A 27,105-nucleotide genomic window follows, 5' to 3' on the forward strand; every position below is an offset into this window, starting at 1 on the left:
GTTGGTGAACTCTCAGCATATAGTTGGTGAATGTGTTCCGTTTGTCAGGCATCATGCTAGGTGCTCGTGATATGAAGATAAAGGTCCATGCCCCCTCTGCCATTTCCCCGGCCGGGGGCTCTGAGAGTAGTGGAGGAGTGAGGGGGAGAGGGTACGGAACCAGCCCAGTTGTTCCTCAGGGTTGTGTGACTGGTCAGTCCTATTGGCTGCTACGGAGAGGTCTAGTAAGATAGGACCCAAAGAATTTCCACTGGGTGTCTTGATCAGAAGGTCCTGGGGAACCTCTGCCAGAGCAGGCTTAATGGAGTGCAGGGGACAGAATACAGGTCGCCATGGAGTAGCAATTGGGAAAGAGTAAAGGAAGCAGTAACTGAGTATGGACTACTGTTTCTAGAAATTTGGCTTCAGGAGAAACCGTAATGTTATGATTGGCAGCTATTGTCTACTGAGAATGCAAGCTGTGCTAGGCACTGTGCTGAGTGCTTTTCACTACATCGTGGGCAAAGAACGACCTGTGTGTTTTGCACATTGTAGGGATAAGTTGTGTATTAAAGACGAACTAGTGTAAAGTAGGAATAAACTAGTCCAGGAGTCAGACCCAGGTGGGGAAGCGCCAGCCGGCACCTGCCACCGAGGCTGTCCTCCTGGTGCAGTGATGAGCCAGCTGACGTTTTACAGTTGGGAGGGTTTGAGCAAATCCAGAGCCCGAGGGGCCACATGAGTCAGAATGGAGTGGGGGTGTCCCTCCGCAACACGGGTGGGAAGTTGGCCTCAGGCAGGGAGCAGCGCTGTGTCTCGGACGGCAGGGGCCCAGGGCCAAGGGTGAGGATGCTCTCAGGGGGAACCCCAAAGTGGAGGGGTCCACTCCTCTCCGTTCTTGATTTTGCATCTTGTTCCATTTATGGGAGGATTTCTAAAACTTCGTCGTGTGTGGTTCTGAGGGGAACCACAGATGTAAGCAACCCGTGTTATTGTAAAAAGTAAACAAAGATTTGCCTGTTTCTCTCTAATACTTCTACGCTCTGCTGGTGTAAAGAAAAATGACCTTATTATTTAAATCTGACTTCCCTTTTTATATTTGTAGTAAAAATACACGTGACATGAAATGGATCATTTTAACCTCTTTTAAGGGTACAGTTTGGTGGCCGTACGTGCACTCGCACTGTGGCTGCGTCACCACCGTCCATCTCAGAGCTTCGTCATCTTCTCAGACCGAAACTTACGAAAGATCACCTCTCACTTGCCCCTCTCCCCAGCCCCTGAGAGCCTCCACGCTTTCCATCTCCACGAGTGTGCCTGCTCTGGGTGTTTCACCCAAGGCGGGCAGTGTGTCCTTCTGCGTCTGCCTTAGCTATTTAGCATAACATCTTCTGGGTCCATTCAGGTTGTGGCGTGTGTCAGAATTCCACTCCTTTCTGAGGCTGAATAATACTGCATTGTGTGTACATGCATTTTGTGTGTCCATTCATCTCTTGGCGAACATGTGGATAGTTGCCAACTTTTGGCTGTAGTGAGTGAGGCCGCGGTGGTTGGTAGTATGCAAACACCTGTTCAAGTACCTGCTTTCAGGTCTTTTGGGAACACACCCAGAACTGGAATTGCTGGGCCATGTGGTAATTCTGTCTTTAAGTTTTTGAGAAACCGCCTTAATATTTTTTACATTGGCCGCACCATTTTACGTTCCCTTCAGCAGCCTCTCCACACCTCGCCAGCGCTCATTGCGTTCCGGGCTTTTTGGGGGGAAACCACACTAACGGGTGTAAAATGGTATTGGTTTCCCTTTTTAAGTGAGATAAATTGACAATTTTCAGCTTAAGGTTTTTGAAAGCTCATTTTCTGGCATTATAATGTCCTTTAAAATGAATTAAAATGATTAGTATTTTTAACTGTTTCCCTAGTTGTTACTGTTTACTGACATTACACAAAATATGTCTGGGAACAAGAACAGTTGGGCTTGAGCTGGAGATCCCCTCTGAGAGGGTCACTAACCCTTTCCTCATTGGTCTTCAAGACACCGTACACGATGACAGAAGTGTCCCTTAAGAGCTTGTTAAGAACTCAGCAGTGACTTTGGCCTTGAGGATAAAGCAGGTTGTGATCTCCAGAGACTGGGAGGGTTCCAGAGTTCCACTTCGTAAAGCTCCTCTGGTCTGGCTTGGCCTTCAGAAAGTCATAACAGAAAAGTTTAATCGGGGTAGGAATTTTGCAGCTGCAGTTTTGGAATTATCACTTAATCCATCTTTCACCTGATAACACCTAAGCAAAGCAGAAAGCTTGTGTGCTATAATGTATTGTAACAGCATCCATTATGTAGGCTGGGGAAGGTACGTCCAGACTGCATCATGGAAAGCATTTCCAAAGTATAGATGGCACATTATGAGAGGCATCCCCAGCAGGGGGGATGCTAATTATTCATGAGCAGTGTGAGGGCCTTGCCATTTGCTCTGTTCCATTCTAATCAGTACAGTGAAGTGGCTCATTGAAGTTCGTGGCATGTTCCCTTAAGAGTGGTTCTGATAGGAACTTCTGGTCTGGCCGAGAACTCCATAAACTGTGCAGAGGACCAATGACATGGCCACAAGAAGAAAGACTTCAAGACTGTGTTGGGTTAATTGATACAGCTACGCTGTGCCCCGGGATGTAGAAAATAGACGGAATACACGGTGCAGACCGGTGGCATTGGACACTCCGCGGTAATGTGCACTCACAATGTGGAAGAGGTGCAGCTGTGCTCGGGTCCCTGTTTGAATTCCTACCATTTATAGAGTATTTTATGGAGTATTTTGCTTATTTTAAAGTTTAGAGGAGCATTTTCAGAATTACTAGAATGATTTGTACTTTCACTAAAAAGAAAACAAACTGTTGAGCTGGGGTTTCCTTTTGCACTCTGAGAAAATTTGCCTCTGGCAAACCAGAGCCGTCCACCAGAGCTCCGCATAGGAAGCGCCTTTTCAGCAGGGACAGTGCGGAGGCAGGCTCAGCACCACCGGGCGGTGGGGGTTGCAGGTGGGGCTGCCCTCGACTCTGGTTGCTTTTTTCTTGCCTCCCTCTCCCCGTGTGAAGCCTTTGGCATCACGTGGGGAGTGCTGCCACCTTGCTGCAGAAAGCATGCAGGAGGCACAGAAGGACCAGACCTGCGGGGGACCACCTCTGTTTTGAGTTGGGGCAGGAAGGGCTGAATGAACCCAGGCATCCCGAAGACAGTGATAAAACTTGTCGAAGCATCTCTTCACATCTGCTGAATATGAAGAATAGTCTGTGCTGCCTGATTTCACCTAAGATTGTTGGAAGTGTATGATTAGTCTAACTCTTCTTAGAACTTGGGGTTTCTCTCTACCTGTGAATGTCTCATTGAACCACACAGCACGTCCTAGCTAGGATGCTTACACTGTATCAGAGCCATCCTCCATATGTGGGGAGGATTTTTAGTTAATGATTCCTGAGGGCTTATGTTACTGTAAATTTAAGCACTATTTTGATTCAACATTTAAGTAGTTAGTTCAATAAAACCAGCTGCCTGTCTCCTTGGCTTCTGTGATCCAACATCTTGCCAGAAGAGCGCCTGAATTTGCTCTGCCAAAACCCGCCTGTCCTTTCTGCACTCGTGCCCCGCCGTGAACCAGTTCACTTTGGTGCTGAAGCCCTCACGGGCCAGACGACCTAACTCTGTAAAAGGGAGGCCGTGAGCATTGAAGAGTAATCTCTGGAAGCAAGCAGACGTGGCTCCGATTCTAAACTCTGTTCCTTACTTAGCTGATGACCTTGGGCAAAACACTTGACTTTACCTTGCATCAGTTTTTTCGTTTTTACAGTGGGTTAATGAAAATAGGCCCACTTCAAGGATTATTTTGAGGGTTAAATAAGATTTTGCATGTATTGTCAAGCAAAGTGGCACAGCAATCGCTAAAGAAATAATGGCTTTTATTTTTATGGTGGCTTCTTAAGGTTTTCTTGGCAACAAAAAAGGAGGGAAGGAAGGACTTGCTGGCAGCTGAGACTGGGTAGGGGGCCGGCATCCTTGCCACCGCATTTTGGGAGGGAGGAGGTTGGGGGCAGGCCTGGCTGCTGTTCAGCTCCTGTCCTTGGACAAGTCGCCTGGCCCCTGGATCTCCGCAAACCCATCTGTAACACAGCGGCACGATCTTCCCAAGTTCCTGCTCCAGCTTTGAGAGCTGCCTCTCCTGGCCATCCTGAGTTGTATAAGTGTGTCCATACCATTCTCCAGCTTCTGGAGGAAAAGGCCAAGCCCCTGCCCGGGGCTCACTTGGGAGGAGACGAGAGTGGCAGGTGGACGACCAGAGGGCTGCCCTTGGAACTAAAGTACAGGCACACCTTGGAGATGTTTCAGGTTCCGTCCACACCACCACAATAAAGCAAGTGCCACAACAAAAATGAGCCTCACGAAGTTTTTGGTTTCCTATGCATATAAAAGTTATGTTTACAAGCGCGGGCTGCGAACCAAAGCATTGCAGGTTCAATTCCCAGTCAGGGCACATGCCCCAGGTGCAGGCCATGACCCCCAGCAACTGCACATTGATGTTTCTCTCTCTCTTTCTTTCTCCCTTCCCTCTCTAAAAATAAATAAATAAAAATCTTTTTTAAAAAAAGATATGTTTATACTATATTGTGTAATAGCATTATGTCTAAAAGAAAAATGTACACACCTAACTTAAAAATACTTCATTGCTTAAAAATGCTAACCATTATCTGAGCCTTCAGTGAGCTGTAATCTTTTTGCTGGCGGTTGTCACACACCTTCAGTTTGTAGAACATGCAGTGTCCTCAAAGCACAGTAAAGAGAAGTGCGGTGAGACGAGGCATGTCCTCAATGCGTAGCGGTTCTGTTCGTGGTGGTTAGGTCAGTAAGTGAGTTCGTTTCAGATCTCATCGTGTGCAACACTGACTTCTGGCACCGAGGAAAGGCAAAAGTAGGTTTACAGTTGTGAGTACGTGAAACACAGAGTTTATTCTTGTGTTATTATTTCTTAGTCATTGGACTACTTATTTGTATTACGACTATAAACCTGCTTTTGCCCACCCCTGTGTGTGTGGAGAAGTAACTTTCTAAAATATCAGACATTAATGGGCACTAAAACTATGACCTTATAACTTTTTCTCAGAACCCCCTGTATGAGCAACTAACTTGTCCTAAGATCGTTAATAAGCCAGTGGTGGAAAGAGGAAAGTTGTTAGCCACGTGGTTCAATTTTGTGTGAAGGAATCTAACCTGCAAGGGAAAGATGTTGGTCAGTTTTCAAAGGAAGTAGTGGTTGTTTCTCCTTAAGAAAAGTGATCGAGGTCATATGTAAACACTCATGAGAATGTATCATTTTTGGAGGACAATGTTCCAATCATGTGAGGTGTTCTAACATGGAGCAGTGGAGCTGCGCGGACCTGAGGTGGAGTCCAAGGCGGTGGTTCCCTGGAAATTCCGTAAGCTCTCTGTGTCTCAGTTTCCTGAACTGTGAAACGTGGGCAATCAAAGCCTCTTCATCAGGTTGTTCTGAGCATTAAGGGACAGGATGCAGGCCTCGTGTTTAAGACATCGAGGGCTTAACCAAAGAGTGTGAGTCGCTGGCATTGTCATCATCACTATTAATTAGGGTTTCCACAAACTCCCACAAAACGCCTGAAGCGGGTGGGTAGGCCTGTAAAGAGAGTGCGTATAGAAGTGTTCGCTCTGCCTCACAACTTTTACGTGTATTTTCACCTCTCTGTCTGTTTTCTTTCCCTTAACAGGAATGAATTCTTCCAAAACCAAACTGGAGCTCCAGAAGCACCTGACCACACTGACTAACCAGGAGCAAGCAATGATTTTCGAGGAGGTGCAGGTACAGTACTGGTGTTTGTTCTCCACGGGGGAAGAAGAAGAGGCAGCAGCTTGCCTGTGCCCTGTGATTGCTAGAGCACGGGAAACCAGAGCGGTCACGGCCCCGGGGGGGGAGGCAGCCCTGTGCTCCTCCTGGGTTGCGCTTCAACAGCCCCCTGCAGGAGCCAGGTCAGAACTGCAGGTTCACGTCAGGTCTTGGTTCTCATGTGAAAACAGCAAAACCAGGGAAGCACGCCCTTAAAAATAGTCTTTGAGCCTGAGAGAAAGGACGTTCTGAAGGGGAAGAGCCCCAGTCTGGGGGCCGCAGACCTGGACTTCGGTCCCTGAGCACTCGTCTGCCGCGAGGGAAACCTCTGCCGGCACCTCCTCGTCCGGATGGTGGCCCTCCCTGAGTACGGGGTTGATGGGGACCACGTCTGTGTGTGGAACTGAATTGTTCCTCCTCTCTTATTTTTATTTTTATTTTTTAGTTTTGAAAATACATTTAGTTGATGTTGTCTATTTAGAACTATATGTCAAACCCAAACAAAGCACAAAACACAAACCACGCTCACGAGCTTTCTGCATGGAATCCGGCGATGTGCGCGCCTCCTTGCACTCAGACGCACGGTATCTCGGGGAAACCACGCTGCGCATGCTCGCATGCCTGTGTCTGTGCGTTATGCATCTTTAATGAGCCCATCAAAAATCTAATGTCTGCCGTAGCGCAGGGGCATTTTCTATGGCTTTCCGGCACTTTTCTCGGGGGTCAAGCACATCAGAACAAAGAATTAACACCTCTTGGTGGGGAGGAGAGCGGCAGGGCCCAGCTAGCTCCAGACTCACTGTGCCGCCCAGGAAGGCTCGCCGCGCTCCCTCCGCGTCGGGCGAGGCCTGCGCACTGCGGGCCCAGGGTCTGTTCTCTGTTGGTGTGAAGAGTTAGAGGAGCATCTCTCTTTAATCCAATGTCACAGCGCCCTCAATCCCCTGTTCCTCCACGATAGGATGGGCACGTGTTAGGAGGAAAGCACAGGAAGACTTTTTTAAAATTTCATAATGCTAGGGACGTAATTTTCATGATTTTTAATTGGCTTTCAATTTTCTTGTTTTCTTCTGAATTGACTTGAAACATACCACTTTGTTTTTTCCTTAAAGGATCTTTAGAGTTCTAAGTACACAGTACACTTAGGCAGATTTAATGCGATTTGTACTTGGAATGCATAAATGGATAAGCAGATGGTAATTTGCTTCTGTTACAAAGGCACCTAGAGCTGAAGCTGGGCCATCTCATCTGATGCCGGCCACTTGCTGTCTGGTGCTGTCGAGTCACTCTGGTAGCAGCGTTCCTCCTCTGACGGGAGTTTTCTTTTCGGCCAAGAGAGCACCGTGCGGCTTTCCCCAAACAGTGTGATGTGTCAGGCTCGGGCGTGCACAGGGCATTTGTGGCAATGAGAAGTTCCTAATGAATGCATTTCTGAGATGCTCTTTGACCTGTACAAGTTTTGAGACAATGAGTACATTATGGCAAAGAGACTTTAGGGAAAAGCGGTGACAAAGTTTTACTTTTCAACAAATACATTCAATTAGTATCCTGGGCCCTGATGAGCTGTCCGAGAAGACTGTGCAAATTTCTGATTGGTTTAGACACCAAGGAGAGGTACTGGGTCAGGACAGCGAGCTCAGACTTCGTCCTCCGTCATGGCCAGTGCGGGTTGTCCTCCGATGATTCAGATTTGTTACGGATCTGTACTTTTAATGGCTTATTGATCGTCTTCTTGAATTATTTCCTCAATTACTATTTGTGGTTTTCGTACAACATTTTGTAAACAAAGTCATTGGTTTCCTTTTAGATAGCAGTGCTGGCTAATGCGTTTGAAAATCATACATTTCAAAAAGATCATCAAGGCTAATATGGCTTTGCAGGTTCGTGAGTCCTCATGCATAGAACAGCTCATGTTTTCCTCAGGCAGGCGTTCCTGGAGGGTGATTTGTTTCAGGAGAACTCTCCAATAGCACATTTTCGTAAGACAAACGTGATTCCTATTGAAATGAATGGTGCATGATTATCAAAGCATACACAATCATGTTTGTGTAAATAAATGCTTAATGCAAAGTAAAATGCACCCCAAACAGAATTGTAAAGAAGAAGAGCCCTGGCCTGTGGCTCAGTCAGGAGCGTCATCCCGTACACCAGAAGGTTGTGGGTTCGATCCCCTGTTGGGGAGGGGGGTCAGCCAGTCGATGTTTCTCTCATCATGTTTCTCTCTCTTGTTCTCCTTTTCTCTCTCCTGCTCCCTCTTTCCCTTTCTCTCTCTCTCAAATCAATAAACATATCCTTGGGTGAAGATTTTAAAAAGAGAGAAAGAAATGAGGGATTGTCGTGCAGATGAAGCCGGAGTTAGCATGCTGCAAACTCACAGACTGTGAGCTCTGAGAGCACAGTTCTGTGCCACAGGGGCGTCTGGGCCTGCCAGCCCCTCTCTTCACAGGAGGACTCCCCACGGCCACAACACTGCAGAGCCCCCTTTTGGTTTATGATCTGCTTGGCACGTGTCAGTTTTGTGCATATCACACTGGGCTGATGTGGAGATGACCCCAGAGACCTTGCTGTCTTCCCAGGCTGCCAAGCTGCTGGCCGAGGGTGCCACGTGCAAGCTGGTCCTCTTCAGTACGAAAAACCACGTTTAAGCCGAAGTAGGGCTAGTGAAGGAGATGTCTGATTCCTTCCATCCCAATGAGTGTATTTCAGGGAATGACTTAACTGATACTGAGTGGATGAATCAAGTAGATTTATATTCAGTAAATGTTAATAATGGGTTAAATAACAAGGCTTTCACCCGTTAAAGATGAATGGTTAGAGGAGCTTTTTTCCCCTTTGTAAAGAATATGGATCAATGTCGTTGCATTTTGTATGGTTTGAAAATTATTTCTTAGAGGATTTGATGCTGGTTTTTAAAAAAGCTCTCAGAATGTAGTGTTCAGGTGAGCGTTGTCATTATAAGTAGTTTCCTCCAAGACCACAGGCTTTCTCAGCATTTTGTATCCATTAGGCAGTGCTGGCAGTTTATTTTTAATTACCCGGACACCCAAGTTACAAGCACAGAGATAAGGTTAAGACACATGTAACAAAATCGACTTTGTTACTTAATAGGAAATTAATTGTTTTGTTATTGTTCTTTTACAAAATTGAAGTATGACATAACCACAGAAAACACTCAGATCCAGGGGGTGTAGTTCAATGAATTTTTTTACAAGGTGAATGAATATACACCTATGCGCCCAGCACCTGATTAAGACAGAGCACTTCCGGTCCCTGGGAACCCCCCCAGTGGTACCGCCCAAGCCACCACCATCCTGACTTCTGACACCGTCAATTAATTTTGAACAAGCAAGTTAATTTTTGACTACAGTGTGATGTTCCAACTTGACTCCCCATTGTTCTCCTCAGGCTTGTCTCTCTGACTAATGAATGTTTATAAAATGAAATCACCTTTAGGAATTCTGATTTGCCACTAAGGAGGGTAGTGAAGTTACATAGGAGGTGGGGGGGGGGAATAACACCTTGCTAATCACTTTAACTCAATAGAATGGTAGCCCCTCATCGTGTTGTTTTAAGGGAGGATTTAGTTTTCAACCTTGTATGACACCATGAAAATGGTATCATTTCTCTGCTTTGCTGACTTGCCTCTGTGCTGTGTGTGTTTTTTTTTAAGATTTTATTTATATATTTTAGAGGGGAAGGGAGGGAGAAATGGAAACCTGAATGTGTGGTTGCCTGTCACACACCCCCTACTGGGGACCTGATGTGGCCCACAACCCAGGCATGTGCCCCGACCAGGAATCAAACCGGTGACCCTTTGGCTCACTGGCTGGCACTCAGCCCACCTAGCCATACCAGCCAGGGCACCTCTGCTGTTTAAACAAGCCCTATGAAGTGGTCTCTGGTTCTTGGTTTCAGGGTTTTTTAAATTTAAAAAAAAATTTTTTTAGATTTGATTTATTTACTAGTAGAGAGAGGGGAAAGAGGAGAGAAACGTTAGTGTGTGAGAGAGACATCGGTTGGATGCCTCTCACATGCCCCTGACCGGAGACCAGGCCTGCAGCCCGGACACTTGCAGCCCAGACACGTGCCCGGCCGGAACGGAACCGGCAGCCTTTCAGCTCGCAGGCCGGCACTCGGTGTGCTGAGCTGCACCAGTCAGTTCTCACTGTGCAGCAAGTGTGCTCAGCTGTGGTCTCATTTTCTGCCCATTTGATTAGTTTTTTTCATGTATGCTTTGAGGAAAAGAAAATTATTAACACTATTCCTTACTACTGTATTCTTAGCCTTTTTTGATATTTTTGAAATAAGTTATCATGAAGCATTTCTCCAAGAAAAATACACATCATCTTGTGAGAGTAGTGGGAAGTTTGAAGTAGAAGGAAGATACAGAAGAGGAAAGAGTGGGTCAAATCTTGGGTGCCTGCTCCTGCCGAGGGCTTTTTGTAATTCCTCCTGCTCCTCTTTTCTGCACTTTGAAAAAAATAGACTTTATTCTTTTTAAAAAATGATTTTAATTATTTATTTTTAAGAGAAGGAGAGAAACATCAGTTGCCTCTTGTATGCCCACAGCTAGGGGTCTAAGCCTGCAACCCAGGCATGTGTCCTGATTGGCGGTCGAACCAGCAGCCTTTTCTGTTCACAGGATGATGCCCAATCCACTGAGCTACACCAGTCAGAACTAAACTTTCTTCTTCTTCTTTTTAAAAAGATTTTATTTATTTATTTTTAGAGAGATAGGAAAGGAAGGAGAAGAGGGGGAGAGAAACATCAATGTGTGGTTGCCTCTCAAGCGCCCCCTACTGGGGACCTGGCCCACAACCCAGGCATGTACCCCAACTAGGAATTGAACTGGCAACCCTTTGGTTCACAGGCCAGCGTTCAATCCGCCAGAGCTACACCAGCCAGGGCTAGACTTTATTCTTGAAGGTGGTTTTAGTTTTACAGTAAAATTGGGTACAGAGTATGGGGTGTTGCCATATAAATTCCCACCTTTGCATCTCCCACCCGGCCAGTTTCCCCTATTAATAACATGTTGCCTAAGTGGGGTGCATTTGTTACCATTGATGATATGTTATTATTAACTAAAGTCCTTACCTCACCTTTCGGTTCACTCTTGGTGTCATACGTCTTATAGGTTTGACAGATGTATTATGATGTGTATCCACTGTTAGCTATAATCCAGAATTGTTTCACTGCCTTAAAAACCCTCTGTGCTCTGCCTGTTCCTCCCTCCCTCCCTCCCTCCTCACTCCTCCAGACCCAGGCATCCACTGATATCTTCACTTATTCTGGTTTTCCTTTTCCACTTTGTCATGTAGTTGGAGTCATATAGTACATCATCTTTTCAGATTGGCTTCTTTCACTTAACAGTATGCATTTAAGGTTCCTCTCTGTAGGTCTTTTTGTGACTTGATAGCTCTTCTTAGTGCTGAATAATATTCCTTTGTCTGTATATAACATAGTCGATCCGTTCACCTACTGACAGACATTTGGGTTGCTTATAACTTTTGGTTATTTTAAATAAAAAGCTGCTATAAGCATTTATGTGCAGGTTTTTGTGTGGACATGAATTTTCAACTCATTTGGGTAAATACTAAGCAGTGCAATTGCTGGATTGTATGGTAAGAGTATGTTTAGTTTTGCAAAAGACTGCCAGCTGTCTCCGAAAGTGGCTGTACTGTTTGTTCCCGCTGAAAAGGAAAGAGAGTTTCCATAGTTTCCTGGGCTTCTAAACTCACAGATACCCGTATCTTCCTGGGGTCGGCAGTATTACACTGGGATTGGTACTTGACCCCACTTCCCTTTATTGAGGATCTGATGGGACCTTTCTCTGGAAAAGTCTGCTTGTTGAATAAGATGTACAGTGTTAGAACATGGTTCATGGCTTAGAATCCAGGTTGAGAGCATCTCTTCTGGCCTCTAAAATATTTAATCCTTAAGTCAGAAATTTGAAAGAACAGAAAGTCCTCCATAAGAACTTCCGTAATATTCACTATCTTTTCCTTGAATAACAGGAATAACTTATTTGTAAAATGATCTTTTTCTTTAAGAGACGGAACGTCAGGTCTGGGTTAGTGCCGCCTTTGCTTCTAAAGCCTGTGACCAGAAGGGTGAAACCGTTGCTCCTTAGTTAGCGGAGGGAGGAGGTTGCTAGAGCGTCGTCCCCGACTCAGATGATTGTATGCGTCATCCACTTCCTACGCCGGCTTTGTTCTGAAGGGCAGGCTAGGAGTTTGGAGTGGGGAGAGGTCCAGCAGCAGGGCAGTGGACAGTTGTCCATGTGAAAAGGATGTATTTCCAAAGTTTATAGACTTCCAAAGTCTTGTGTATCTCCAGAGTAATTCAGTTTTGTTGTCTTCTTATCCAGAGAAAATAATCATTAAATTATGTGGTCTTCTAAAAATTAATTCTGACTGATGATTTCAAACCCAGAGAATCTGGAAGCCGGAGGAGACCTGGGGGTTTACTTTGTGCACGATCTTCCTCGAACACACGGGGGAGCTAGGATTGAATGGCGCCTTTGGTCACACTTCTGGGCAGTGCTGAGAACCTGCATGTCCCCATTGCTACTCCCGTGTACTTGGCCACACCCCTGCCTGAAAAATGAAAGACGTGGAGATTTTTTAAATAGAAAAAAAATGAGTCTTTACCTTGAAATTTTGTGTGGAAGTGCACGCCTCATGGGGCTTCCAGAAGGTGCTTCATGGCGATCACCTTTGGATGTGGAGCCGTGAGCCTGGGTCCAGTTGCTCTTTCCCTTTCCGTTTCACTAACCTTAAGAGTGTGTAAATGTAGCCACAGTGGCTCTTGACCTCTGGGTGTTTACACAGACTTTGTTCTTGTCTTCTGTTTTCAAGATTGTTTATTTGTTAAATATTTTGACCATGCCTCTATCTGCCGTGAAATATTTATTTTGGGTATAAGGACATCAGACGTCAAAAGTTAAATCTGGCCCACTGGCTAGCTCCAGTATATCTTTTTAAAAAGTATTTCCACTTTGGGGATCTTTGGTGCCCCCTAGTGAGATGATTTGGTAAAAGCATTAGTTAATGGATGATGGATGCTGTTAGCATTTCCAAAGGGATGGTTTAGTGGTTTTGTTGACAGTGAAAAATAAATGTAATATATTATTCTTTTTTTTTAAGAAACTGAGACCAAGAAATGAGCAACGAGAGAATGAATTAATTATTTCTTTCCTGAGATGTTTATATGAAGAGAAGCAAAAAGTTCATACCCATATTGGGGAGATGAAGCAGGTATGACTTTTTTTTTTGTCGTCTTATAAGTTTACAAGGCCACTGTGCAAAACAGAGTATTGAGGATTTTATGAAGCCTTGAGACCTGTCTTTGTCCCTGTATTTTAGTTTCATGTGTTACACGCGGAGGGAAAACTGGGGAGCATCCGACTGTGCTGGAGAAGGCGGGCCGTTCCTGCGTCCGGCGGCCGCGCAGCCCTGGCTCTGACGGGAGGCCCGGGGCAGAGCTCCCCTGTGACCTGACTGGGGTGCCGTGTCCCTGGGATATGCACGCACAGCATCTCTCCGCACTGGGTTTCTGCCTGCAGTGGGCTTTGGCAGTCGTGTGTCTTTCCTGCACTCTCAGAACTCAGCACAGTGTCTGACAGTGTTTTCAGTCCCCTTGGCCACTGCAGGGTCCCCCAGCAGTGATGCTAACGCCAGTACACTACTGTCTGTGCCTTTGGCCTTGGTGTATGGATGTTCTCCCTTCCAGCTGCACCCTTCAGCTGCTGCGGGAGTCCTGTGCTCCCCCTGCCCACTTCTGGATGGGCCGCCCGGTCTCTGTTTTCAGTTAATTCTCTAGTTCATCTTTCAGCTGTTTTTTCTTCTTTCCATTGCTTTACCCCCTCATTTTTTGCCACTAATAGTTTTTCCTTGTTCTGTTTTTCCCCAACGTGTTCCAACAGGAAATTGGTAGTTCTGAAATGATTTGTAACTGCTGGAGGGGAATACAGCACTTGGGGTGGGTGGGAAGTTCTGACCTGGGTGCTAACTCATTTTTGTGGGAGAGGGTGGTGTCCTTATGCTGCGGGCACAGGTTAGTCCAGTGGAGAAATACATCTGTTCAGTGGGTTTTTTCATGTGAAAACACCAGAGGACTGAATGTGAAAGAGAACAAGCCTCACCACACAGAACGGGCACCTGGGCAGGACCTTCTCTCGAGGTTTGTAAACCTTCTATCACCGAGGGGCCCGTGTCTACGCCTGTGAAGAAGTGACCTTGACCCCCAGCTGGGTGTGGGCGTCCCCAGCATTGTCTTCAAAGGAGAGACTGCTAGATGTTTATTTTGAAACAAACAAGGACTGTGTTATTTTCTAAACATGTATTATTTTCTAAATGTGAATTATTTTCAGATCTATTTTTTAAAATATTTATTTATTTATTTTTAGGGAGAGGGGAAAGGAGGGAGAAAAGAGAGGCAGAGAAACATCAATGTGTGGTTGCCTCTCACACACCCCCTCCTGGGACCTGGCCAGCAACCCAGGCATGTGCCCTGACTGGGAATTGAACTGGTGACCCTTTGGTCTGCAGGCCCACACTTAGTCCACTGAGTCACACCAGCCAGGGCTCAAATTATATTTATTTGTGATGATAGACATTTAAAAAATTATTTTCATAAAAGGTTTTTATTTTATTTATTTTTAGGGAAAGGGGAAGGGAGGGAGAAAGAGAGGGAGAACATCAATGTGTGGTTGCCTCTCACACACCCTCTCCTGGGCTCTGGCGTGCAACCCAGGCATGTGCCCTGACTAGAGATCGAACCAGTGACCCTTAGTTTCCCAGGCCTGCACTCAATCCACTGAGCTACACCAGCCAGGGCTGGAAAAAAAATCTTATTAGATAGGAGAGGAGAGTAGAGAAAGCATTGAATTAGGTGTATGGAGATTCTGATGGCTGGTTTAAAGGAGAAAAATACAAGTGCAGTTTTTCTTCCATTTCTGTAGGATCTACTACCCACTGCTAGTCTTCGAGCCAATATTTTCTTCATATATCAAAACAATCCATTGTAAATGCTTCTATTTTATGAAAACTTTTCTGACAAGCTTGAAAGCAAATCCACCGCTTCTTAACTTTGTGAGTGAACAGGCATTGGGTCGAAGGCAGTCCAGTGACAGCTTTTTGTGGCTAATTCCCTTTGCTCTGGAGGCTGCCGCGAGTCAGGACAGGCTCTTGTTCTTGGTAAATGATTGAACAGAACCAGGTGCTACTCGTAAGGCACCTGGCCGTGGTGTGCAATATTTAGCAGGCACTTGGAATGTGTTGTATGCGTCTCTTACCTCAGGTGTTGTATGTTTCCCATGGGCCAGCCTGGCGATCATTGCTCGTGCATTCATTCCTCAGCGAGCAGGTGCGAACTGTCCCGAGTGCTCAGTGACTCAGTCAGAACACAGAGAGAGCTGATAGTCCCCCTTCTTGAAGTTCTAACCTGAGTCATTCTTTTAATGCATGTGCTCATTCTCATAGAGGTAAAACTCCAGATGACTGGACAAAGCTGAATGTAGCTCTCATCAGGACTGTTTCTCTTTTAAGCTTTAAAAAATGTATAACATGCCCTGGCTGGTGTAGCTCAGTGGATTGAGCGCAGACTGTGAACCAAAGCATCGCAGGTTCGATTCCCGGTCAGGGTACATGCCTGGGTTGCAGGCCATGACCCCCAGCAACTGCACATTGATGTTTCTCTCTCTCTATCTCCCTCCCTTCCCGTTCTAAAAATAAATAAATAAAGTCTTTAAAAAAAAGAATGTATAATATTCATTGGTGAATTAGGATTTCATCATGACAAAGAAGATGCAAGGTCTTTGACCGGTAAAATAGCTGAATAAAATTTAAAAATGCTTAATTGCAATAGGAATCAGGGGAGACAGATTAAGAGATCATCTATACCAGGGGTGTCAAACTCATTTTCATCAGGGGTTATATCAGCCTTGAGGTTGCCTTCATAGGGCTGAATGAAATTTTAGGGCTGTATAAGTGTAACTACTTAACAGTTAAGTGAGAGCTCAGCGCTGCCGCCGGGTAGAAACAAGTTGCCCCCTGGAAAAAACAAGGTAGAGGGCTGGATTCAGCCTGCAGGCCTTGTGTTTGCCACCTGTGATGTTTGCAACCTCATGGATATACCATGAGGTTGGCAGAAATTTAAAAATCTGACAATACCACGTAAAGGTGAATTCTCATGCTGCTGCTGCTGCTGCTGGGAATATGAACTGATACCCTTTAGGGGAGAGAAATTTGCCCGTATCTGGTGCAGCCAGAGATGCATAGATAGACCCAGTGACCCAGCAAGGATGTTCCTAACTGCCTTATAAAAACTGTCACGTGTGTGAGAAGGAGCTGTGTACCAGTGAGGTCACTGTAGTCTCCTCTGCAAAAGTAAAAAAGGGAGTCGGTGTTTAACAATAGGAGTATGAGTAAACTTTTATGATTATACAGTGAAACACTACATTCTGATCAAAGTGAGTGAATCAAAAAACCTCTGTGAACACGGGTAAATCTCAAAAACAACATTGAAGGAAAATGCTAATTACAGAAGTGCAGGGACAAGGTGATACATTCATTCAAAGTTTTAACTACATGTAAACCAACATACGTGTTTCATGGATACATACATATATAAAAGAACAAAATGTGAGTTGGTATGATGAACACCACATTCAGAAGAGGGGTTATTTTTGCAGACGGAGGAAGGAGAGTGATTCAAATATGTCTGTAATTTTTCCTATTAAAAGTAGAAAAGTAAATAGAATAGCTAATGATGGCATTTATTGAGAGTCAGGTAGGTTTTAAGTGCTCTAATGTGTATTAATTTATTTAAAGTCTCATACCGGCTCTGTGAGGGAAGCTCACTGTGCATCTCCCGTCTGCAGGCAGTGGAGCTAACAGGGCAGCAGGCAATGACCTGCCCAGGCCACAGCTGGGGAGAGCGAAGGGGCGCATCCACGTGGGCATGGAGCTCCAGGGCCCGCACCCCTCACTGATCTCCATGCCCACACAGTGTTACCTCGGCCAACGGGGCTCCAGGGTTATAGAAAACCATCGGGTAACAATTCATAGAAGTAGGAAGCAATTTATGTATGGGTTTGGTAGATATGTTTTAAAATATGCCTCTCTGTCAATAAGTAACATTAAACCTCATTTAACAGTTGGCAAACAAGCTCCACTATGTTGCCAGTCTCATTGTGGTCGATCAAGGGAGTGACGCTCGGTGGCAGAGGAGAAGGACAGGGCGGGTGGAAACTGTAGGTGGGAGGGAAGACGGCTCTGAAGGAAGTGGTGAAGAGATCAGCATGGGCAGAGGGAATGGATTCTTCAGTCGGTAAATCTCTTCTATGTTACCCTCCAAAACGCCCCAAATGGTAAGTTGTTGCTTTACTTTAAAAAGCTAATCACAGCTACTACCTTCATACCAGAGGCGGCACTCGGTGCTTTACTGGCTTTACCTGTTTTAATCTCACACCAGAGCCTCACGATCCGATCTTGAGTCCGGGCTCAGTTTACAGAAGAGGAAGCTGTAGCCCAGAGAAAATAAGTCACTTGCCCAAGGCCAGTCAGTGCCCGGGACGGGCCTCTTCCCACTGCAGAGCACAAGTTCTAAACGGCTTTGTGAACTGATTCCTTCACTCTTTATTGTGCTCAGAGCAGGCAAAGCAACTCTCTGAGGCATAGCTGTTTGCTGGACTGGCAGCCATGTCCCTGAGGAGCAGGGGAGCAAGGCTGCAGGTAGAACAAGGGCCGGGGATCAGAAAGATGCATCCAAGAGGTTTTTCCTTCCTTTAAAAAGGAAAAAGAAAGGACGTTGTAAGTAACTTAACTCTTCATTGTTTCACTGTTTAGATGACACAGGTTCCTGCAGAGAATATTGGAAGTGAATTACCATCCAGTGCCACTCGATTTAAGCTTGATATGCTGAAGAACAAAGCAAAGAGATCTTTAACGGAGTCTTTGGAAAGTATTTTGTCTCGGGTAAGTAGCACATTTCCTCCAAATTTAAGTTAAATCACTCTTTAAAAGAACATAAGATTTGATTCGTTGCTTTTATTCTATCAGTGCCCATCACAAACTATAGAAGGTGAAATCTTTTTAAATGTCCTTTCAATCTTAGAACAGTGCTATCTGCACTTGAAATTCAGTTTTTACCTTGGTCTGGGTTAAACAGATTTTTTGTGTTGAATTGTGTGTAGTCAACCCCGTAGAATTTTTGTCTCCCCAAAAGATGTTATTCGTTGGCTAGTTCCTGTAAAGGGCACGGAGTAGACACCCCCAGGTGTGGGCTCTGTTCTCCCCAGTGTCACCGGGTGCAACTTAAAAACTCTAGTCCCAGGCAGCTGCTCGTGTTCTGTGCCTGGAACTCTCTGCATCAGTGTCAGCAAACTATAGCCCTCGGGACAGGTACCGCCCTCCTCCTGTTTTTAAATAAAGCTTTATTGAAACACAGCCCCAGTTCATGTATTCACTGGTCATCTGTGGCTGCTTTTGTGCAGAGTTGAGTAGTTGCCACAGACACCAGAGGCCCACAGAGCATAGGAGATTTGTTTTCTGGCCCTTTACAGGAAAAGTTTGTAGACTGCAGCTCTAAGAATAGGAAACAGATACATAGGCACCAATCTGAGAGTTTTTAAGGAAATTTCTATCTCCCCCCCACTTTGAATGAGTATAAGTACCCTTGATGGCGCTTTTCGGAAAGTAAAGTTTGAGAACCTTTCTGGAGCTTGCAACATCTTCCTACAGTTTTTTTGGATTTTGTAACACACTCCATTTAAAAAGCATGCTGTATTATTGTAGTTAAAGTTTAGTTTTATTTTGTTTGATGATGTTTCTGGGAATTCTGCAGCATCCTTAGAGATCACTAAAAGCAGTCCATTCATAAAGCCAGGGTGGGGGTGGCTGTTTCTGAGAGCTCCCACGTGGACAGACTATTGTTTGAGTGTCATACAGGTGAGGTTACAGTGACTTGTGACTTGGGAGAGAGCTGTGGGGTATGCTTCCATTACCAGGTGATTTTATTCATAGACGAACTGTCTCTTCTTCCTGCCTATTAAACCTGCCGGCTGACTAATCCACAAGGTGTTTGGAGCATTTAGGTGGGTGCGTTATTGTAGAAACAACAGGACATAAATGTTGATTGTCTCAATGTACACATGTGCTCAGCAGTGTTTCTCAGAAGATGCATTTTTCCTCAGTGTATTTAGATAAACCCAGATGCTTCTAACTGATGCCTTTGCCGAAGCCTCAGGGGTCATAACTCGGCTGCCTTTTCTTTCCGTAGGGTAATAAAGCCAGAGGCCTTCCGGAACATTCTGGCAGTCTGGATCTGGACAGCTCCGTGTCCAGCACATTGAACAACACCAACAAAGTAAGCACATTTTTCTTCATGGGACATCCTTAAGAAGCTAGCCAATAGTTCTTGCTCATCTTCTGTCTTCAAGGCCCGTCAAAAGGGACAGAGAGGCCCCTAGCTCCACCCAGGAAAGGTTCAGAGCTTCCAGACTCTGTGGTGCCAGTGGAAGGCTGGTCATGCAATTTGCATAACAAAGCCGATGGCTGTTCCTTGAACAGAGAAACAGGATCACGAATTTAGACCACTAAGAGCTGACTTATCACATAGCCACCAAGGAATTTCTTTCTCCAGTAGATAATCCACTATTAAAAATAATTGAAATTGGGCAAACCTCGAAGTGGGTTGGTGAATGGTGAGGAGTATGCAGCTTCAGTTCCCGAAACTAACTTTATCCTCTAGCCGGCTCAGTGATTATGACTAAACATTGCTGTGTTAGTCAAATGAGCAGCTAAGCCTCAGCCCTCGAACCTGCTGCCAAGCACAGCTTCGTGATGATGACCCAGCCAGCGGTTCTCTTTGGTAGCACACCTGCGTCCTTGTTTTAATTTCTTGCTTTCTAGACATTGACACGTATGCGTATTTAAACTTGGTCAGTTCAACTTCGAACCACCAAATTGTGGATCTCGGGTTTTGTGCCCAGGAGGTCAGCGTTCCTCCCGCTCCCGGAGGGCTGTGGGTTTGCGAGAGAGGGAATTTCTGTGGCGGCCAGCTCCCTACTGCAGCAACTCCAAGTTCTGCTGAGATCCCTGCTGGGCTCGTGGCTTTAAAGCTTTTTGATCATAACCAACACATTTAACATTGCAAAACAGTCACAAACACATACACATACGCTCAGAAAATCATAATTTATCCAAACAACCAGTGAAGGCAAAATGCAGTGGAATGTTGCCTCCTCTGCCCTCCACTCACTGCTTCTGATTCTGTGTCATGGTTCGCTTCCAGCTTGGAAGCGTTGTGGTTTATCTGACGTTTGGAGATGAGCAGACACAGCCCCTATCCTGTAGGAACTTGTCTGGTGGGACAGAGGGGCAGATCCACAGGGAACCCCGGCGTCCAGTGGAGTCTGGTGGGAGCCCTGAGAGTTCGAATAGGAGACAGGGTAACTCAGCAGTCACACGAGGCAGGATGAAGGGAGTTATTTTTGCTCAGTGGAACCAGAGAAAGCTCGGGGAGGGGGGTCATGATGCTTTTGAATTAAATCTTGAAGAGGAGATGGTAGGAATGGTACCTGTGCAAGTGGGCTGGGGAGAAGGTGTTTCAGATAGATCAGTGCAGATAAAGTCACTGTGAAGAAATTCATGTTGGTCAAGTGGCTCTTCCAGTAAGTCTTGCTTGTTTTTTATTCCTCTCCAAAACCCCCATCTAGGAATATACACATAGTTTGAATTTCTAGGGTAATTCTAAGAGCAATGCAACTTTTCAGAAGCCACCTGTGTGTATTACATGTGTGAGTATCTTTACGTGCGGTCCTTGCATCTTCTTTTCACCCTGAGGTTGAGAGACAGTCGTGCAGGTACGCATGTAATGCAGTTGGATCTCTTCCAATAAATCGTTCATCTGGGAGTTTCAGAGAAGCCAAACATCCAAACGGGCCTTTCAGGTGTAAAATTAAGCCAAGGGTTGGTTAGCGCTCTCACATAATTTGGAGGGATGTTACTGAGAATGGGGATAAACAGGTTTGCATGATGGAGATTGTTTGCTGTGATGTGTTGTCTTAGAAAAAAATTTAAGTCCTTACATGAAAAGGATCTTTAGAACTGTAGAGTCCTGAAGAATAAAAAATGCTAGTTATGTTTAAAATATCATTTTGTGGTATGTTGAGAATTAAGCTTTTCTTATCTAATTCCTACAAAATTAAGTGTATATAATCTCTCCCCTCAATAAATTTATTTTTTAAAATTAAAATCCTTAGTACGTATCATCTAAAAGGCACTCAGTTATATAGCAACTGAACAGAGAATTTAGATTCTCCAGTCCACCATTAGATGCATTCATTTCTTTTTACTCTTTTTATGTTGATCTGTTTATCCCTTGTAGCAATTTCAGTAGAGACAAGCTGGTACATTTCCTCTTAGTTCATATTTTTTGATTTGAGAAAAATAAATTGGCCACCGATCAGCTGCTGGGTGTGCAGTGCTAAGCATCGATTTGCGTGGTAGTTCATGCTGCTGAAAGGGTATGTATTTTAAAAGCCCAGTGTTGAAATACTGTCGTGATTCTCAGTGAATGTATGAGTACCCACTCAATAAGTTCACCGAATGCCTAGCAGAACAATAACTTACATTTTCGAAACATTTTACAGTGGACAGATTACATTCGGTTATATTATCCTGCTTAATTCTGAAACCCAGTGGGGTGAGTTTTTACTATACATGTGAGGAAGTTGAAGTACAGAAAGAAGTTAAGTACTTGGCCTTGAATCGTAGCAATAAGTGCCTAGGGAAAGATTTCCCATATTCTAAGAATAATCTAGGATATGATTTTGAACTCCAAAGATTATCATATTAAATCTTAGCATTAGACCAGATTCAGAGAGAGCCTTAAAATGTGGGTGTAACACATATGAACACACTTGGCAGAAAGAACTTGATTCGTTTAAACAGTGCAGACAAGTTACACAACCTCAGGACACTGCGAGTAAGCAACAGCACAGTTGTGTTTTCTAGAGAGAGGAAGCTGTTTTGGTTTTCCTGAGAACAGTTATATGTTACAGTTTCTGTCCTTCATGCCTGCACTTGGGCTGTTTCCCCTTGGTTGCACACGCTGGCATTTTGTGTCTGACAAGCCAGCGTTTAACGGGCCTTTACTTCTGTGTGTATTTTGGTGGCCTCTAGGTGGCATCATAATCAGATGTGCTTCTGTGTCGAAATGCGTTCCTGCCACTGGGGTTGGAGATCCGTAAATCCCACAAGTTCCCTGGGTTGCGTCTGATCCGCTGTGTGTTTGCCACCAGGAGCCGCCCGTGTGCGAGAAGGAGGCCTTGCCCGAGTCGGAGAGCAGCTTCAGGCTCCTGGGCTCCGACGACGACGACCTGTCCAGTGAGTCGGAGAGCCACCCCGCAGAAGAGCCCGCCCTGCTCTCACCCCAGCAGGGCTTCCGAAGGCGTGCCAACACCCTGAGCCACTTCCCTGTGGACGGCCAGGAGCCTCCGGAGCCCGCCCAGGGGTCTCCAGGGGTCTCGCAGAGGAAACTTACGAGGTATCACTCAGTGAGCACAGAGACACCTCATGAACGAAAGTAAGATTTGTTTAGAATGTGAATTTGTTATGTAAAATATCTGGGGCATACCTGTTACTAACCAGGTATGTGCATCCCACGTGTATTTACTGGGCAAGGAGAAATCTGAGTCAGGGGTTACTCTTGGCTTAAAAAGCTAACACTGGAAGCAGTGACTCACTCCTCCCACCCGACCCCCTTGGGACACGTAGATATGGGAGGTACATGTTACTTATTCAAGTAGCTGGTCCAGGTGTTGTGAAGCAGCAGGTAAAACTGAGCAGACATGCATAAGAGTCACTCCTCGAGCAGTGTGAGAGGCAGCATCGACTTTGGCACTTGGCTTCTGCTTTGAGGAAGAGTGGGGAGGGGGCCAGCAGGTGAGCAGGCTCCCTTGGAACCCTGGGGCCTTTCTCCCTCGGGACTGACAGGTAGCCGTCCTCCCCGAGCAGTGTGTGAGGTGACGTGAGACCTGCCCTGGCCATGGCGGCCTTGTGTCCTGGTCCTGGCTCTGTCCTGAACGGGCTGTGACCTGGGCAAATGTGCTGAAATATCTCTGTGACAAATTGGAATACATGTTTTCTGAAGTCTCCATTGGTGTGAGAGTTCTAGATTCTTCTAAGAGGATTTAGTGATTGTAATACTTGGGCTGTAATTGGAATTTCCTGGTTACAGAGATGGGTAAGCAATACAGAACCAGAAGTTCTGTCTATTAGGGATCCCTTCCAGGGTCCCTTGGCAATGCATTTGACCCTAAGTGTCAGAGACCATAAATGCACAGTTATCTGTAAAAATAGCGTTAAAAAACCTTTTCAGTCCCTCACCTCACAAACCTCAAGTAGGGCCACACCTAGTGACAGGCCTTCCTCTAGCGAGAGCAGAAGCCACAGGACATATGTGTCACTGTAGGTCATACATGGATAATAGACAGTCCATGTGGGGGCCTGTCGAGAAGGAACAGAGTTAACCACCCTCAAACGACACAGCAGGGCTCTCAGCTTTGTTTTCAGTCAGCTGTTGAAAGCAGTGTGGCGGTTCTTTGGAGTTCGGGGCATCCTTCAGAAGCTAACATTACGTGACATGCTAGAGACAGGCAAGGTTGGAGGCCTCATGAGGGTCTCACCGTGTTTCTCACAGCCCGTGTACACACTAGGCGCTTCCACCCTGCCTGCGTTCCCTGCGCCCCTTTGTCTCTGGCATTTTCAGTGGGAACTCATACATTCCTGTCCAGAGAGTCCTCGCTCCCTGGCTGAGCAAGGTGTTTCACGCAAGGCAGAGGTGGTGGACCCAGTGTCCCTGACAGTGCGTTTCCCTTCTGCCCTACAAGTGCAGCTTTCCTGAGCTTCCTGCTGGACACAGGTGCCAAGAGGGATGGGGAGATGTCCCTCCCCCCCCCTCCCCCCTCCCCCCATACCTATTTTGCTTTATTCACCCCTTGTGAACTCTTCTCACTTACGTACAGGAAATGAGACATTGACATTCAAGGCAAGTTATTGTTCATTTTCAAGAGAAATGCATTTTACAAACTGGATTTTGTTTTGCTTTCCTTCACTTTTGTTTAAATTAATTTTTTTTTCCTGTCAGTTCCTAAAAAGGGAATAGAAGAAACAGTACATTTGGGTGCGGAGACATGTAGGAAATGACAAAGAATGACCTTTCACAATACTCTTTTTTTTTTCTTAACTAAAAACTACCTCTGCCAGGGAGAGTCGGATGCACCAGCCTCTTGCCTGCTCTTTTGTGTCCTCCGAGTTCGTCTCCGAGTTTCCACCCTCGGCCTCTAAATCCTGGTGCTTTCTCTCTAATTGCTATTTAGTGCGAACCATCCACCGGTTGGCGAGTCTAAAAGTTGCTCAGGTCCTTCAGTTCCTGCTCCTCCTCCACCTCGTCTTAACCCCTCCGCCTCCTCACCAAATTTTTTTAAGTACCTAAAACATAACTCGAGTGGAGAACAAAGTGGGAACGCTGTGCCGAAGAGGTGAGCACACTCGCATGGCAAGTTCAGTGTCGTTTGTCTCCCTGGGAGGGCCGCCCAGGGAGGATGCGCTGAGCAGGGAGCCGGGGCCACGCACGGGCACGTGTGCGCACGCACGCACGCAGGGGCCATGCACGGGCACGTGCGCGCGCGCACGCTTGGTGGTTTTGTTTTCAGTCTGTCATTCGAACTGACTTAGTTTTACCGTCGATTCATTTCCACAACATTGGATTTCTTCAAAATTAATTTTCTCAAAAGGTCTTGATGGCCTGTGGGTTTTATATGCTTGTTTCCACATTGCCCCGCCCCGGTTCACACGCACGCACGCACGCACGCAAGCAAACAACACTGAGTCCGACCGTGTACGCTACATCAGAAACTTCCTCCTCAATTTAGGAACATTATTTTTCCCGTTTGAAAGAAAGAGTCATTTTGGAAGATGGACTGATTTTGTTGTTTTGGTTTTCTTTTATCACAGTAAGAGTGCTTATCAAGAATATTTAAAGTGTGCCACACAGTATTAACTCTAGGCACGACGTCGTATGGCAGACTTCTAGCATTTATTCATTCTGCATAACTGAATGGACGGGCGTTTTTAAATTAATTCATTGATTCCATTCATTTAAAATGGAATTGTATTAACTGAAAAATGAAAGTTAAATCTCATTTTAAACTTTTTAATTTCTTGCCTGGTTTAATTTTCTTAGCATTAAAACTAAGATGTTTCTTTTATTTTGAAGTTGTTTTATACTTTGTATGTTTGTATTTCTTTATCCTAAACTCTTTTTTCAACCAAACTCTCAGCATCTCCTACCGTAATGCCCTGCGGAAAAAACTTCATTCTTCCTCCTCTGTGCCAAATTTTCTAAAATTTCTGGCTCCTGTAGATGAAAATAACACCTCTGACTTTCTGAGCACAAAAAGGTAGGGTCTAATTTAGATATCTGAAGCCTAGGTAGAAGTGTTGAATTATTAATTAGATAAACAGGGATTTTCCACTGTTCTTTTGCCATTTAAAAAAGTCATTGTAGCTAAATCTATTGTACCTTCTTTCTTACACATTTTCCTTACTGAATGTCATTTTTAAAAATGTATAGTCAACCTGTTCTTTGATGAGGATTGGTTTATTAATATGTTGTTATTTTCAGAAGATTAAGGAAAGTGTAAGCAGTTCTCTAAGTGAGAGCTGTAGGTGGCTGGGTGTCAGGTCTGTAAGGTTCAGGTGATTGCTTAGTTGTGTGTGTGTGTGTGTGTATACGCATGATGGACAAAAGTAGGTTTACAGTTGTAAGTACACGAAACAGAGTTTATCCTCGTATTATTATTTTTTAATTGTATTATCTTCCATATGAAGGACTGTAAGCCTACTTTTGCCCACCCCTGTATGTATACACTCAGTCGTAAATGGTAAGGGCTTCCCCAGGTTGTCCTGCCAACAGGGAGAACGTTACCGTGATTAGATGTTATTCATGTATGTTGATAAATACACTTTGTTTTGTAGTTTTAAAAATACAAATGTTAAAACAGTAGTCATCCGTAAGTGACCATGTAATTATTGCCTGGATGGTTCTGTGTCATTTAACTTTTTTTTTTTCGTGGTGATCTGTGGAGACCAGACGAAGGCCTGTGCTGAGATGCTATTCTCACAGACAGGCCAGGGAAGACTGGGGCCCTGGTGACAGCGCCCCCTGTAGGCAGTTTCTCTTTTTAATGAAGTGGCACCAAGAGAGGCCCAAGTAGCTAAGAATTTGTTAAGCATATTTCTTAATACCGTTTACAATAGAAATAATCTAGAGGCATGTAATCCTACCCTTTTTATGAAAAGCATCCTGTAGGAAAGCAATGCTTTAGGAATGTTGATCCACTTTGTGTTTGATTTAACTTCTGCAGTTAGCTCATTAGATTTTCTTTTGCAAAGATAATTTATAATATAGTGCTGCTTTTAAAAAACAAAAATGTCAAACCGAAACACCTTTATATCTCCTCACCAGCTATAAACCCATTGTCTTGTAATTTCAGGGGCTTTGAATCCGAAGCCAGCCCTCTCGGTGACGCCAGCGGGACCCCCGTGAAGACCCGGAGACACTCATGGAGGCAGCAGATATTCCTGCGAGTGGCCACCCCGCAGAAAGCGAGCGACTCTCCCAGCAGATACGAAGGTAAGGCCCACTCCGAGAATAAACTGCTGGATTCTGGCATGAGCTTGACCTGTAACAAAGGAACGTTGGTGGAAGAAGAGGTGAAATGGGATTTCAAGTCGTAGTCCCCTGATTTTAAAGCTCCCTGGATGGCACTGGTACTCGAAGGAGTACTCAAAAGTGGACCCCGCTTCCACCTGACTGGGCCCCTCGGTCACTCACGAAGGTGGCGTAGAGCTCACTCTGGGTCCTCCTCTGAAACCCAGAGCAGAGTGACTGTGTTCCAGTCCCAGCTTGGCACCTCAGGAGCCTGGCACTGGGGCGAGCTGTCTCCATTTCTTACCTGTGACCCAGGACTGATTATATCTCTTGCCATACTGATTGAGATAAGAGAACATGACATTTTACTGACTTTTTTTTTTAAAGAAAAGCTTTCAGAATTGGTAAGATTAGAAAGAGTCAATGAAGAGAATGTTTTAGTATAAAGTCACTTCCCACTGTGTGGCTGGCTGGCTGGTGCTCCCAGCCCTATGCTGCACTTACCTCCACCTGTCCACTTGGGGGCGCCGTG

General features: G+C 45.3%; 1 protein-coding gene across 8 annotated transcripts in view; it reads left to right on the plus strand.

Annotated features, from left to right (window-relative positions):
• Positions 1 to 27,105, plus strand: part of TBC1D1 (TBC1 domain family member 1) — a 207,303-nt gene that overhangs the window by 106,752 nt on the left and 73,446 nt on the right. For 3 of the 8 annotated variants that reach the window (XM_036019704.1, XM_028507146.2, XM_036019731.1), the window contains 8 exons: positions 5,740 to 5,831; positions 12,998 to 13,108; positions 17,702 to 17,830; positions 19,134 to 19,220; positions 22,159 to 22,442; positions 24,238 to 24,399; positions 25,201 to 25,320; positions 26,416 to 26,555. In XM_036019704.1, the coding sequence (XP_035875597.1) occupies positions 5,740 to 5,831; positions 12,998 to 13,108; positions 17,702 to 17,830; positions 19,134 to 19,220; positions 22,159 to 22,442; positions 24,238 to 24,399; positions 25,201 to 25,320; positions 26,416 to 26,555 (1,125 nt within the window). Of the gene's footprint in view, positions 1 to 2,087; positions 2,092 to 5,739; positions 5,832 to 12,997; positions 13,109 to 17,701; positions 17,831 to 19,133; positions 19,221 to 22,158; positions 22,443 to 24,237; positions 24,400 to 25,200; positions 25,321 to 26,415; positions 26,556 to 27,105 lie in introns of those variants that run through there. The other 5 variants (XM_036019712.1, XM_036019718.1, XM_036019738.1 and 2 more) reach the window with 5 other exon arrangements.

The sequence above is a fragment of the Phyllostomus discolor genome, chromosome 1 (genome assembly GCF_004126475.2).
Source record: "Phyllostomus discolor isolate MPI-MPIP mPhyDis1 chromosome 1, mPhyDis1.pri.v3, whole genome shotgun sequence".
NCBI lineage: Eukaryota > Metazoa > Chordata > Mammalia > Chiroptera > Phyllostomidae > Phyllostomus > Phyllostomus discolor.